This window comes from Varanus komodoensis, unplaced genomic scaffold (genome assembly GCF_004798865.1).
Source record: "Varanus komodoensis strain SLA01 unplaced genomic scaffold, ASM479886v1 scaffold1, whole genome shotgun sequence".
Lineage (NCBI taxonomy): Eukaryota > Metazoa > Chordata > Lepidosauria > Squamata > Varanidae > Varanus > Varanus komodoensis.
The window spans coordinates 91358800-91375086 of record NW_025335268.1 but is presented as its reverse complement, the minus strand read 5'-3'; the positions used below and the strand labels follow the sequence as shown (position 1 = coordinate 91375086).

Sequence of the window (16287 nt, the reverse complement as noted above, 5' to 3'; positions counted from 1 at the left end):
CTAAGAACGTGCTGTTGTCTCTAACAGAATGCTAAGGGTAATCTTCAGAGGGAAAATGAAATCAGAGACATCAAAATGATGAAGTGTGGTAATAATGGGTGACTTTCAATTACCCCAATATTGACTGGATAAATACAAGTTCCTTTTCTGACAAAATGGTTAAATTTCTTGGTCTCCTAAATAACTGTGCCTTACAACAGTTGATCATGGAACCAAACGGGGAAGGCAATTCTAAATATAATACTAGCTGGGATTGCGCAGGACCTATTTCCAGATACTTTTTTGAATCAGTTGGAAACAGTGACCACATATTAGTGGAAGTTTGCCCAAGAGGTCCAATGTAGTCACATTTGATTTCAAAAAAGGAAACGTCTCTAAAATGAAGGAACTGGTAAAAATTTGATGGGGAGAATCAAGAGAATCAAATTACTACAAAATGCTTGGAGATTACTCAATAATAGAAACTCAAATAGTATGCATACCACATGTTAGAAAAGTTTATGCCAGGTCTAATAGGTCACCAGCTTGGTTAATGAGAAGATTCAAGGAAGCCATTAAAGAAAAGGCTTCTTTGAGAAAATGGAAGACTTGCCCAAATGAGGAAAACAAAAGGGAGCACAAGCTTGCATTAGGAGATGCTTGCAAACAAGGAGGACCCCCCCCCCCAAAAAAATAGGGTTATAGGCTCATATCACTAGCAACATCAAGGCCAACCATGAAGATTTATTTAAATAGATCAGAAAATTGGAAAATGAGCTACACAGGCAGTTGGGCCACTGGATGATAATGGAGTTCAGGGAGAACTAAGCCAGGATAAACGGATTACAGAAAAGCTGAATGTTTTTCATTTGTGTTCATTGTGGAGGGTATAAGACTGTTTGAATGCTGTTTTCAACAAGGGAGTTTGAGGAATTGAGGCAAACAGTGGTGACAAAAGATGAAGTGTTCAACCTTGGTAACAAAGTAAAAGTTAATAAATCAACAGACCCAGATGGTATCCATCTGAAAGTTCTTAAAGAACTCAAATTTGAAAAGTATTGTCCTTCTAACAAAAATATTTGGCATCAGCCTCTGTACCAGAGGACTGGAGAATAGTAAATGTAACAATATGGCTTCCACAAAGCTGAATCCTGCCTCACTAACCTTTCAGAGTTCTGTAAAAGGATCAATAAACACATGGACAGGGTGATCTGGTAGACCTTATTTACTTGGACTTCCAAAAGGCTATTGATAAAGTTTCTCACTAAATACTCCTGAGCAAACTTAGCAGTCATAGAATAGTGGGGGTGGGGGTTAAATTGGTTAAAGAACAGAAAGCCAAGAGTAAGAACATAAGAAAAGCTGTGCTTGTTCCAACCTGGCACCTAAGATTATCTGCTGAGGTCCTTCTCAGGGACCCTTCCCCCAAAGAAGAAGCTAGTAAGTTCAATGTGCTATGGGGCAGCATAGAAGTATAATACATAAATTAAATAAATAAATCATGACATAATTTTATACCTCAGTTGCATAGTTTATAAGCTATAGGCACACTGGTATTTAGGACTCACACTGTTCTTTGACAATGAGAGCCATTGCAATGCCAGGAACATGGAAAATACTGTAGTTTTATCTTAGTAAATGAACTGTTTTGCTGTGTGAAGAAGCCACAATATGGATCTTCCCATATGGGCTTGGCCATTACTTACCTAGTACAGAAAGGAGCCAAACTGCATTTGCTGTCATGTTTGGAAGGCATCATTGAAAGGGACCCTAAATAGTGGGGATATTTCCTTAAGGAAGTGGATTGTTCTAATAGGGGTTTTTTTTGTCCTCAGCATTAAAACCTGCTTTGAATTTATGTATCTTAGCCTTTTTTATTCTCAGTTTTTTCACACCTTTGTTATTAAATGTAAAAATCAGTTCCATTAAGAATCTCTTCCCAGGACCTTGATAATTTGCACAGAATGTTGCTTTTGGGATGAGGAAAGGGTACAGTTTGTTCTACTGAACAACTGAGTATTTTCTGCCTTAGCTCATGCTCTGAATTCTAGATACTATTTTCCATTATATGGGAAGAGGCCCAGACAAAGCTTCATTGTGCACATGAAAACCATCCTGATAAGGGTTCTTTGTTTGAAAATATTGCTTGACCCAATACGGTTTCAAACGAATCTGATTCATTTCTCTTTCCCTAGCATTGAGTACTGGTTCCGATGCATGGATTTGGATGGGGATGGCACACTCTCCATGTATGAACTGGAGTATTTTTATGAAGAACAGTGTGAGAGGATGGAATCCATGGGCATTGAACCATTGCCATTCCATGATTTACTGTGCCAAATGCTTGATCTGGTAAAGCCAGAAAGTGAGGGTAAGGGCTGTTTATATAACACTGCTCCTCTATATTGCTTAACAGTTTTTTGTGTGAGATGACATTAATCTCTATGATGTTTTTAAATATTTTGTCTCCATTAATTGTTTGTGTTCACAGCAGTCACAGGGCTATTTTACTATTATTTCACTCATCCATGAAGTTTGCCTGGATGATTTTGGGCCAATCACTCACTCTCAACCTAACCTACCTCAGAGGGTTGCTGTTTGAAGATAAAATGGAGTTTGGGTTCCTCAAAAGAGGAAAAGGCAGAATATAAATGAATATAACAACAACAATATGCTTTCATGTGTATGGGAACCCTAGGGCGAAGCAGTAGTCTTTACAAATCTCCTAAACTTTGCACCTTTAGCTGCACCGTGGTTAATATTCAAAGCAATCAAAGACATTGTAGTGATCAGTTCCCACTACCCCAGATACACATAGCTGCTTGAACACTTGAAACAGATATTCAGATAGGTAGGTATGTATATCAATAGCATTTTAAAATGAAAATAGAACCTTCAATTTGTATAGTGAGTCATAACCTGTATGTATGATATTCATTCATTTACCTATAAACCTGAAACAATGCAAATCAACACATGCCTTGGCACAGGGAAAGGGGCTGTACAAGAATTTGTCCACACAGACATTTGATTCGCTTCCTTAGAAATATGTTGGATATTTGATCAATGTGCTTGAATTCTGCTTCTGGTGACCAACTTGTCATTATCCTTCTCCAAGCACTACAGCTCTCAATTTTCACACAACATTGTGTTAGGATCAGGACGTACAATCACCCTGTTCACTATGGCTGCTTTTTAACTCCAAACTGAAAATTCTCTTTACTCATAACAGCCATACATCCTTTAACCTTCTTGGCATGTGCAGAACTTGGAACTTGCATGTCATCAGTGATGGAAATGGTTTATGAGAAACATTCACATAACTAAATTGGCAAAGTAAATCAACCTGTTTGGAAAGTAAGATTTTGTAAAAGGATTTTTGAACTTGCCCTGAAAGACATATTTTCTCTCACAAATATTTTGTCATGTGACCTGTGAAGTAGAGGCCAAATAATCCCATCGCCCCTGAGAAATAAAAAACTACTGGGAAAATAATGTGTGATTATTTGCAGGAAGGGTAACTCTGCGAGATTTGAAGCGATGCAGAATGGCACCTGTATTTTATAATACATTTTTTAACTTGGAAAAGTACCTGGACAATGAACAACGAGATCCATTTGCTGTGCAAAAGGTAAAAAACAATTGTATTTTAAAATAGTGATTATTCTGAAGAAGAGTTTTACAGCAAAAGCCTTCATGAAATTCCCTATAGAATTTCTAGTGAATAAGTATACTAATGATAGCCACTACTATAATTGCTAATAAAGAACAATTATTTTCCTAAACATTTGCCTAATAACCTAAAATAATATCGGGAGAAGCAAAGGAGTAAATTGGGACAATGTCTGCTGCTGGGAATTTTGGCCAAGGAACAAAGGAATGTTATATCACACCTGTGTTATGTCTTCACAAGATAAGATATCTGAAGAATTAAAACAACAGGTTTAATTGTAATTTCATAAAACAACATCCTCAGAACAGCAGCAGCAGCTGGCTAGTAAGAAAACTGGAAGACAAAGATATGGCATGGAATGTAAAAGCCCAGTTAAGGCCAAGCTCTCACAACACCCAATATGGCAAGCCAAAAGAGCCAATACATTACACCTGTTTCTTCACTTTATTATTAAACAAGAGTGACAGTTTGCCGATGGTGTAATTAACCCACTAAACATACTTCTTCATTTTTCCTTAAAATGACGCTGGGAAATTAGCCACACAGAAAAATTGAAAGAATGTGTGCATGTAAAAATAATATATTTTTCAATTGGTCTTTCAGAGGAATAGAGATATAAAAGATGTTTTTCATTGATCTTGTACATGATCACTAGACAGACTAAATAGCTTTAACAAAACCACTATAATATACTGATTTTTGTAAAAATCTAGTGATAAATTTTTAAAAGCAAGCTATTTCATAGAACAGAGCTATAACTCTTACAGTATATTTAGAATGCAAAGTCAACTGAATCTAGTAATCTCTTCCAAAGTGGAAGTACCAGTGAATGTTTCATTTCAAGAGAGGGCCCAATTTGCCTTCCATTGTACTTGTGGATCTGTCTCTTCTGTAGAGATCCATATCAAGAAAGAATATCTAAATTTGAATGAATGCATTCATTGAATTATACACAGATGTGACCTACGAAAAATTCTTTATCTGCCTTCTTTCTCTAATCTTCACTGGTTGTGCATGTGTAAATAAACTTTGAAGAAGATTTCATACAGTGGTAATTAATTGGAGCATTTAAGATAATTTCCCTGAGGCTGTGTTATTACCCCAGCCATTGCATACATGGACTGTAAATATTGTAAATTACAGAAATCACAAGTGTGCGCGTGCATACACACTTTGGTTTGTTTAATGGCATTCTCATTCATTTATCATCTGTTTACTAAGGATGTTGAAAATGATGGTCCTGAGCCTTCTGACTGGGATAGATATGCTGCTGAGGAATATGAAATTCTTGTTGCTGAAGAGTCTGGCAATGAACAGTTACAAGAAGGGTGAGTGCAGATACCTGAAAAACTTCTAATTGCTACTCCGAGAAGTCTCAAAACTCATATGCTTGAAAGTGGAAAATGTTATTTTGAAACAAACTAAGATATTATGCTTCTTTTAAACAGATGTTTTATTAACAGTAAAACCTGATGATTTACAAAATAACCCTTCTTGGCATGTCAGTGTAAGCATGTCAGTACAAAATATAAAAGACATTGTTTATTACAAAATGTTTGAATCAAGTTATTCAGGGTGTAGTCCTAGCTAATTACTCTGTCTACAACATGTCAGAACAGTTATTGGAACAATTCCTAAACTACACAGACAGAACTGTAACAATAGGCTTATGGGCTGTTTGGGGGTTGTGGATGGCTTGATAACCCTGGAAACAACCTTTCTTGCCATAGTTTGTATTTTAAAACAGCATCTGCTACACAAGGATAAGTTCCATGGTAAATTAAAGCACAGGAGATGGCTATTACCTGTGAACCAGATCAAACTTTAACTAAAGGATGTGCCTTTGTGTATTTTTGAAGAATACAAGTATTAACTCATTTAATCCAAGTAGTTGAAGGGCATATATGGTATAGTAAAAATAATACGGCCAGCTTACCCTGAGGGAACTCGGATTAGACAGAGGGTTCTATTCAATGTCGGACTAGTGGAAAAAAGTACAGGTGGTATTGATGTTCTGCTAATGGTTGCACTAGTACTCATCTAGAAACTAACATGACTACCACAAAAACAGCTAGTTGAATGAAGTTGTAATGAGTCCCTTGTTGGAAGGATTTGTGCAGTCACTGACACAAAAATACTTATCTCCAATAGTAACCTCAGGGACAAAGGGAGGGTGACGCTTCCCTTCTTCTTTGAAGAAACTATGGAGAAAGAGAAATTGGTCTCAGAGACAGAATGTCCTTTTATTAGCCTCTCCATGAAATGACTGTTGCCCTCTCCCTTCACCTCCAAAGCAGTTGTTGGAGGAAGAGCTGTCCCCTGTGAATTTTGCAAAATGAACAAATGTATTAAGTTGATAGATATGTACATGCATCATTTTATATTTACAGGTGTGAATAGAAACAAATGTAAATGTTAGAGTGAAAAGGCCATGAAAATATTTACATTTTATATGTTTAATATTTATGCCAGATTATCACTGTTTTTATATCTTTCATGTTCAGTGCACTAGTTAAAGGTATTTCTCCCAACTCATGCTATAGTAAAAGGCTTGTCTTAGGTGCTACAAGACTTCCTTAGTTTTATATTATATCTGTCCATCCATCACAAAATTAATCACATTGAAAATCTTTAACAAATGTACACCATCTACATTTAAAATACGTTTGTTCTTTTTTGTAGATCCTTTGATGATGACTATGAAACCGATGAACTCTTATCTCTACCTGAAATTGGAGAAAAGCCAGACAAATTAGTTATTTCAGATCTTTCAGCTTAGAAATATTCGAGAATTGTCTCTAAGGTCTGTTAGCATTAAATGGAACATACAGTGTTCCATTCTTATCAATTCTTATAGTTCACATACTACTTAATTGTTTCCTTGAAGGAACAACCAAACTTTGAAATAGTGATATGGATTTCTAAGAAATGAATTGCTTGCTTCTGCTATATGGCAACTTCCAAAATACATTGGTATGTGTGCAAACAAAAAGAAACAACAAGGGCTGTACCTCATTGTAAAGCACAAAAAAGGTGACATATATATCTGTGCAGAACAAAGAATTTAAAACAACTTCAATACATACTTTGATTCCTGCATTGTGAATTCTTTTCCCTCTATTTACATATATTTAGAAACTGTATCTTCAATTCCCTCTTGCCTTGCTACATAACTGTAGTAACTCTCCTAATATTTTGATATATTCAGAAACTGCAGTCTTTTTTGCAGAAGTTTTTCCAAGATATTTCAGTGCCTTATACGTATCACAGGATAAGAACCAACAGAAGTATTCTATATTAAAAGGGGGTATCATGAGTTTATTTAAATACAGTATCAAGTTTTCAGGCTGTTTTTGTTTACATTTATTCTGAAAAAGGACAAAATATTTCATTTTCATCACTGCTCTTCAAAGGAGATTTGCTGCATAAAGTTTGGGTCTCTAATAAGTGTTAGTAAGTGCAAATCTTTCAAGAAATGTAGCACTGTCTTATTCCCACATAATTTTAACTTATTATTTAACATATTTATAGTCTGCCTGACTATATCTAGATGACATCTTGAAGTAAAAAAATAAAATAAAATGCAAAACTTTCACAGTTAAAGCATTTAAAACAGAAAATACAAAACATTTCAGTTAAAAGCATTTTTTTAAATGTACAACCTTGATTAAAATAACAAACTGGGAGGAAGTTAGGCCTTTAACTGGCACTTAAAACATGCCACAGTTGGCACCTCCTGCAATACCAAGGGGGAGGGCATTCCACAAAGTGGATGCCATCATGGAGTAAGCTAGCTTTTTTGGTACCAGATGGGACCAAAGGGCCTCCTCTGATGATCTTGGTGATTAAACAGATCTACACTGAGGAATGCAATTACCAGGTAGCCTGATACCAGGTTAGTAATGAAACAGTTGCTGCAGGAGAATAACTCAGTATAAAGCTGGCAGATACAGGTTAAGGGCTTTTCCCAGTATTGTTAATCCTTCTTTTAGCTTTACAAACTGAAATCTAGTGAGTTCTCTGTGATTGAGGTACCTTCTCTTCCAAACATCAAACAAAAATACTCTACAGAGCAGCATTGTTTATTTGACAAGCTCAGAAGACTGAAGGGACAGGCAACCTTTTTGGCAGTTTGAGAAATGCTGTGGGTACTACCACAATATGACTACAATGGGTACCCTGGAAAAAGACACATAACTTGCCCAAAAAGCAAGTACAAGATCAGTGGTTGAGTGTGAGCCCCAGCACTCCAAACAATTCCTTTGAACACACACTTTGCAGCTCCAACAGAAACCTTTTTCACAGTAATCTCAGTTCATGGTAAGATGGATGGGTTGGTTTTGTTTTTAACAGCAGGAGGGATAGAACACCTTGGGCACCAAGAAAAGTGTCCGAGATTGTGCTCACACCTTGTCTGCCCCTGAAGCAAACACTACCAGTTGTTGGTTCTTTTAAAAAGGTTGTTTTTTATTTAAAAGCAAACCAACTCTTCCCATTTGTTAAAAAAAGCAGCTATATCATAAGGTGTTGAATGTATATTTTCACCAGAAAGTCAATGTACTCTTACCTTGGAGATGAGCAGATTTACTAAGTAATTTGGAATCCCACCACAAAACATTTTTAAGTGTATATCTGCCCTAAATTCTCTTTTATCGCTTTGCAGTGCCAGTACACAAATACATTTTGTAGTGTTCTGATATTTCAGTTCACACACTGCTCTCCATTTAGCATTTATATGCTGGCAAATGAGATTTTACGATTAGTCACTAAATTCCTTTGAAAGCCCCTGAGACTTGTGTTCCAGTCTTCAAAGCATTGCTTTGTTCAAGATTATTTAATGTAAAGGTAGCTTGTGTAGGCTTTTAAAGCTTGCAACCCTGTATTCTGAAGTATATAGTTTGCCCTTTAAAATGTAAATCCTGTATGAATTCCACAACAAATTCTGTTAAAATAGAAATGACTTTGCATTGAGTTCTGAGAAATACAGAAATTTAGTATTCCCACTCCTGTTTATATAAAGTTAAACTTAAGAAATGTAAACCTACCAAACCTGGTAAGCATCTGTGGTAATATGCAATTAAATTAACTGACTAACAAATCTAACTTATCCCATTGCAGGGCTATGTTTGTACCAGAACACAGCTTCAGAACCTAATTTCAGCACCAGGGCTAATCCCTGTATCTGAATATCTGTTCAGCTTGTTGGTCTAGAACAAGGGTAGATGCTTTAAACTACAATTTCCATAATCCCTAATCATTGTCTATGTTGCTTGGAGCTGATGGTAGTTGTAGTTCAAATACGCAGAGGCCACCAGGTTGCCTATCTATGGTCTAGGACAGTGATGGTGAACCTTTTAGAGACCGAGAGCCCAAACTGCAACCCAAAACCCACTTATTTATCGTAAAGTGCCAACACCGCAATAAAACCTGCATACTGATGTTTTAGTTTAGAAAAAACAACTCACAGCCAGTCCAAGCAAATCTATATATATCCTTGGCAGTGCACTGACCGGCCATGCAAAAGCTCGGAGGAGTCGTGGCTAATGAGTCGCAGCTCGTGACGTCATCACCTGGCATCGCTACTCCTTTCTGAGCATGCACATGGCCCCTATATGCACTGTTATCCGATGCTTGGCTGCTGGGGCGACTTGGCTCACGTGCCGACAGAGAGGGCTTTGTGTGTCCACTGTGCCACGCGTGTCATAGGTTCGCCACCACTGGTCTAGGATATGATTCATTTAAATCCCAGGGTTCAGCTCTCTGATTATCCATACCTTAGGGCAGAAATCTGGCTGTACCATTTCATAACCTTCACTTCCTCCATTCCTTCATTTTGAAAGAAAAAATAGTAGCAAAATAAACACTTTCAATCTTTAATATCTCCATATAGGTATGAGAAAGACTCTTATCTGAAAACCTGGAGAACAGCAGCCAATCAATTTAGACAATACTGAGCTGGATGGACCAATGACCTGCCTTGGTATAAGGCAAGTGCCTATTCAGCAGGGATGGGTAACTTCTGGAGGTCTGGGAGTGATTTTTATCCCCTGAACCCTTAGTGTGGGACACCACAGAACATCCAATAGCCTAAATCACTGGTTTGGTGCCAATATTTGAGGCAAATTGCTTTGTAGAAAAAAACGTAATGGTTAAATTTAACATGTTTCTGAGTTAGATTTAATCCTTTAGGCGCTCCAGAACCATTTTTTCCTGAAGAAGAAGTTTTTAACTTTGGGGAAGGCAATGGAGATGGTAGGGGGTTGCAGGAGGAGGGTGGGACAGAATACAGGCTTTCAGTTGCCTACCCTTTCTCTGCAGAGTACTTTTTCACTTTACTAAGTAATTTCAATGAAGTCCTGTGTACTTAGATTTATAGAGCAAAGTTTTCTGGTCAGAGGCTGTAATATTCAGACAGGCTTGCTGCACAGCACCTCCTGTATTTATTTTATTTATTAAATAATAATATTTAATAAATAAAATAATAGTATTTATTTTAGAAATTAAACACTACCCTATTGTGGTGATCTGTGTAATAATAATCAAATTAACATTATTAATACTGGTCTATGCACTTTATACATTTTTCTTCCTCCAAGTTTTACTAGTTTGGGGCAGACTTGAAAGTAGAAACTATTGTAAAATTCCTGCAGTTAAAAAAAATAATAAAGTTAATTCCAGGTGGTGTAGCATAAACAGAAAAGGTCTAGAATATAATGGACACTTGTGATTGAGGCAATAGCAAACATACTTGGGAAAAGGTAGTCATTATTATAATGGCCATGTAATTAATTCTTACTACATTGCATTCATATCTTGCTTTTTGCCCCTTATGGGTAACGGACAGTACCTTACATAGGCCTTCTCTAGGTTAAGAAGTAGAAGCTTAGAACAGAGAATACTATAAAATTATATGTTACATTTAGTGAATCTACTATGTGTAAATAGCAATGAGGAATTTCTTGATCTAGATTGCATTTGGTAGAAAAGATGAACAATAACGGGAATTATTTATTTTAAAGGGATATTTTGACAAAGGCTCTAGGCAAATGACTCCACAGAATTAATGACATTTTTGTTCCCATGTTACCTATACCATTTTACCAAAAAAAATATTCTGTTGGATTATCTTCAATTACATGGATTTTCTTCTAGGAAACATATACAGTTGTAGTTTTAGGGGCTATGGAGGCTTGTCCTTGAGTTGCTAGAAAAATTGTTTATTTCTCTGCCCATTTTCCCAGCATATTGGATTTTAATTTAGAGCACTTGTTCCAATGTAACAGCTCATTACTAAGGATCTGACAGATTTTATCAAGACTTTGATAAAATCCACAGAAACAATTCAGTGGTACATCAGTAGCATTTATATAAACAAATATTAGACAATGGAATACATTACATTTTAATGGAACTGACATGCATATTTCAGAATTATATTTTAATAACAAATTATTTTGATTTAAACAACTTGCAGTATAATTCAGTGAAGGTGTCTGTAACTCTCCACTCTTAGAAATACTGGGCGTCCTATGTCAGCTTAAAGGAACATAGAGGCAAATGTTGCCTCCACACTTCTTTTGCCCTGTAAAACACTTAGGATGATTTTAGTCATCTCAGTGTTCTGCCTTGGAGCATGAGCAGATGAACAGATGAAACTGAGGTGCAGCCAGGAAACTGCATATAGTTGACATTTATTCATTCCACCACTCCACCCACCATATCCCAACTCTGAAGTTGCTTTTACAACTTTAGAGTTGCAGTTCTTTCCAGACCAGCTGCAAGGGTGGAAGGAGGGTGCTTGAACTTCCCAGTCCCAGCTTCAACCTTGAAATGTGTTTCCAGGATAGAGCTGGGACTCTGATTAATTCTATGACCATCTAGTTACTCACACGTTCTTCCTGTGCCCAATTTATATAGCGCTGCTGTCCAGTGAACTGGATCTTGGGCAGTATGTCATGTAAGGCTCTAACTGGGGTCAGCTGGTCCTTGGAAAACTTTACTAGGCTTCTTTGTTACTATTCCAGTCAGGAATGATTTCATTTTTCAATCATTTCCTCACCATGTAGTTATGTTTGAAAAACTGTCCTGTGGAGAATCCAAGCAGAGCATCCTGAACAAAACCCAACAGCGCCCCCAACACACACACACACCACTTCATTTTGCCTAATGCGTTTTCATACTACTACTTATTCAAGGTAACACTCAGCATACTCCTTTAGCTCATGTTATACACAAATGTATGTTAAATGTCAGTCTGGATAGAAAACTAAGCGGCTATATTTTACTTGCTGTCAAGTAAATAGGATTAGTCACAATTAGTATCATTACACTTGAAGCCAATGGTGTAGATGTGCAGGTAAGTTTAAATAATTTTGGTAACCCATTACTATCACTTGTAGTAGCACTGTATTTAGGACTATGTGATACTTTGTATTCAGAAACACTCAAAAATATGTTGAGTTTTCTGTATTCTGGGATCTTTTAGCCTCCTTGGAGCACAAGAAGGAGCGAGGTGCCCAATGTTGTATTCCTAATTCTGCAGTGCAGCTGCCATGCACCACTAGTACAGCTTGTGATTATTGTGTGTGCACCAAATACTTTCTTAAATTTTGAATGATATTAGTCTGTAGAGATGCATTTTAGTAAAATTCTGACAGTATAACGATTATCTGCTTTTAATTATGTATATCACTTTTCTTATCTGAAGAGTGGAAATAATAGCATCTACCTCATAGGAAAGGGGTTAAGATAATTCAGTTTGCTATATTATAGAAATTCCTTTCAATATATAGGGCTCAAGCAATACTTGACTGGTAATGCCTTTCCTTTTATGCATGTAGGGACAACATCTCCTTATGCTTCTTCTGATTGAAGTGGGGTAAGACAGACACATGGCTATTTTTTTAAAAAGAAGTATGCTGTAACTGGGTTGAGGAGTGTGTGGCCCCCTGATGTTGTTGAACTGCAACTCCCATCAGTCCTTCCTGATACAGCCAATAGTGCAGGAGTTGCAGTCCAACATTTAGAGCAGTGATGAACAACCTTTTAGAGACTGAGTGCCCAAACTGCAACCCAAAACCCACTTAATGATTGCAAAGTGCCAGCGCTGCAATAAAACCTGCATACTGAGGTTTTAGTTTAAAAAAACAACTAAATATGATGCTGCAGCTTGTGACATCATCACCCGGTGCTGCCACTCCTTTCCGAGCATGCGCATGGCCCTTGTGTGTGCTGTTATTCGCTGCTTGGCTGCTGCGGCGATGCTGGGGTGACTTGGCTCAGGTGCCAACAGAGGACTCTGTGTGTCCACTGCGACACGCGTGCTATAGGTTTGCTACCACTGATCTAGAGGGTCACACATTCCCAATCCCTGCTACAATCAGGAACAAGTTTCTACCCAATGTTCACGTTGTAATCTGCCACTTTGTATCAGATTTTTCTACTTGATTTAGGTTGCCACTAAGAGGCAGTATTGTGTAAAAGACACACAGTTGAGCTGAATTCCAAGTAATATCAGGTTTATATTGTTTTTGCTAAAATGGCATAATTGTCTGGATTTAACATAGAAGTTATTCCAAGACAGCCCCCAGAGCATCTTGTGCTTAGTTTAAAATGTATAGCCTTAAAAGAAAAAAACCATCCACAATGCCAAAATAAATGGGTCTAAGGGTATTTTTTTAAAGTCACACAGTATGTTAAGTCTATGCAAAAATGTTAATGAAGAGCACAGCACAGAGACTGTAAAGAATAAAGCAATCTGGAGCAATCCTTGTAATTAAAGCTTATTCATACATTTTAACATGCTTTGTTGTTGTGTAAAGGTTTGCAGGAATTCTAAGATGTTCAAAAAATTGTGAAATTTTGATTAAAGGAGCTGTTCAGAGATTACTTTTGCTGGGCATGGCTTTGCCTTAACTATCTTACTTTGTATTTTCCTTTTTGCAATTAAAATATTTTTAAAATTAATGGACCTTATTAATTTTCCTCCTCAAGACAGGAATTAATGTGTTTTATCTCAGAAATAATAAGCAAGACTTTTGAATTAATTTTTAAAACATTGTTTTACAGAACTTGCTACCTTCTTAAGGAATCAAGATTAAATTCAACAAAATGCAAGTGAACATCTGCCCATGCAGGGAGAATTTGTCTTTTCTTCCCTCCATGGATACCCCAACTCTGCTCTGGAGCATTCTCCATCCCTCTGGGACAGATTTTGGGTTTGTGGATGGGATTGTATTGGTGGGACGGGATTCAATCAACTAGCAGTACTGGTTGTGTTGTGGAAGGATGCTGTTAAATACAATTAAAATGCATAATTTGATATTGACCAAGCAACAGCATCTGGAATGGTGTCTGGTTCTGGTTCTAAAATTCTCTCTCCTAAATCCAATATATGTTAGCTATATATGAAAAGTTTTCACTGCACTATTTTTATCTGCTTGTTTCAGACAAAAAATCCTCCAGGTTTCAGTTTTTACAGAATAGTAAGATATTGTGTGTGTGTGTGTGTGTGTGTGTGTGTGTGTGTGTGTGTGTGTGCTTATTATTTTCCAAGGCTGAACATACATACTAGAAACTAAGCATCATTAAACAAATTGGGGTGGATCCAGATTGTCATAGCATAGACCCATTGAAATCCATGTGATATTAATGATGACTAAGTTAAGCCCCGTTAATTTAAATGAGTTTATATACCTTTAAGTTTGTCTTTGACTGGGTTCTGGCAACATAATAAACCAGTTAAGGGCTAAGTATGAGTTGTGGAAACATGGGTTATTTCTGAAATATGGGTTTGTTTTCTAAATTCAGCTGCACTAACAATCTGTGACTTGTTTACCATGAACAAATCATGGTTTGTTGGTTTGTGAACTGCAAACTGTTCAGTGTTGTTAATTTGGCTGAGTAGCCCATGGTTCAAAGGCAATTCATACTTAACTCTTGAGTGTGGATTATTGCATTGTTTAATCCAAGCCAAGTCAGGATGCATCCCAAGTGAATTTGTTGCCAAGTAACTAGGAATGGGATTACACTTAATAATTTTTAATATGAATGCCATTTGCACTGTTTCCTGCCCACAGCTTTCTTCTGTAAAATAAGTTGTGTTAAGAGAGCCTTATGGCTAATGGGGCAGGTAAAAGGCCAATTAAATAAATAATACAAGGGAACAATTAAAAAAAACCCTTTATCTACTATTGTAGAAGTTAATATGGTACAATTCAGTTTTCATGCTATAGCATTATGCACAAATCTCAGCAATGCCTAACACACATTTATTTGCATGAGTTTGTGCAGTTGAAATTACATTTATCAGCAACAGTTAAAATATGTATAGAAACATTTACTAAAGCAAGAATAACTGCAGACAAAAACACTTCTGTTAAGAAATATGCATTACGTTTAGGTTGGCTAAGTAATGCTTTATGCAAAGTATTTAAATAGTTTTTCTATGCTATTACTATTAGTTGGTGAACAATCCTAGTGACATACACAGTATCTTCCTTTTCTGTTTTCCCTTAACAAAGATGCAAAAGCTACAAGGAAAAATACATGTGAGGTTCAGTCTGTCAGATGTTCAGAACATCTCTCTCACTCTATTGGCCTTTTGGAATACTTTTCTAAACTGCAACTATAGATTATATCCACGGAAGAACATATGAGATCTGTGGGTATCAAGGCCCTCCTGTTTCTGTAGTCATGCTGGATTAAAATGGTTTCTGGAACAGTGGGAACTTTCTACTGACCTTGCTAGCACTTGGCCAGCTCATCTATGGCACATGTAGGGCAGAAGCAGCTCATGGCAGGTTTCTGTATGTCCCATAGACCCATGTACTTTCTGTGTGGCCTGAGATCACTATTAAAAGTCTCTTCCTGCACCTCCCTTCAGCAACCTAAACTCAAGATTGGCAACAAAAGCTATTTGGCCTACATAGGGATCCCTCTGAATATGTATGCTTAACATCAACTTCCTCATAGAAATGCTGATTATATTCACTGCAAGGTAGCTTTAAACTAGAATATGAGTGAGCAAGGGGGTTGTCCTAGTCCCATTCACCTTTAACCCTGCCCACTAAGGCAGCCTGGTTGAAGGATTCCTAAAGGGTTCCAAAGTGTGCAGTGTTACCACCACCACCACCACCACCACCAAAGAACCAGAACAAAACAAAAACCTGTGAGCCGCCCCGAGGCTTCAATGAATGAGGCGGCATAGAAGTTTACTAAATAAATAATAAAATAAATAAAACAAAGACTATACAGAATTTGTGTATATTAGCACTGTTGATCCTGTATGCCCTCTTCCCAGCCCTTGATACCAAGTGGTATCCCTTTCTTACCTTGAAATTGTAGACTCTGAAGAGCATGTGCAGAAAATCCAGCTGCAGAGTCTGAAGCACATAGCATAAATCCAACTGAAACTGAAAGTTCATGGGAATGCCAGTTCATGGAGGTGATATTGGCAAAAAGATCTAGACCTATCTTGTGCTTTCTACTAATCCTGTTTATAAAGGAGATAAGCTTTAGCTTGCTATGGTATCTCACAGCTCACCTGAGTACCATTCCAACATAAATTTCAGTTGGGTTTGCCCAAAGCAGGAACCAAGAAACTTATTTTTTCAAAGATTATGTTTCTTTGGGAT

General features: G+C 37.0%; 1 protein-coding gene across 7 annotated transcripts in view; it reads left to right on the top strand.

Annotated features, from left to right (window-relative positions):
* Positions 1 to 13992, top strand: part of PPP2R3A (protein phosphatase 2 regulatory subunit B''alpha) — a 59479-nt gene extending 45487 nt beyond the window's left edge. For 4 of the 7 annotated variants that reach the window (XM_044434861.1, XM_044434837.1, XM_044434818.1 and 1 more), the window contains 5 exons: positions 2175 to 2350; positions 3492 to 3610; positions 4874 to 4980; positions 6335 to 6455; positions 9543 to 12712. In XM_044434861.1, coding sequence (XP_044290796.1) covers positions 2175 to 2350; positions 3492 to 3610; positions 4874 to 4980; positions 6335 to 6431 — 499 coding nt within the window. In that variant the 3' untranslated portion in view covers positions 6432 to 6455; positions 9543 to 12712. Of the gene's footprint in view, positions 1 to 2174; positions 2351 to 3491; positions 3611 to 4873; positions 4981 to 6334; positions 6744 to 9542; positions 12713 to 13720 lie in introns of those variants that run through there. The other 3 variants (XR_006415191.1, XM_044434828.1, XR_006415192.1) reach the window with 3 other exon arrangements.
* Positions 13993 to 16287: the final 2295 nt, after the last annotated feature.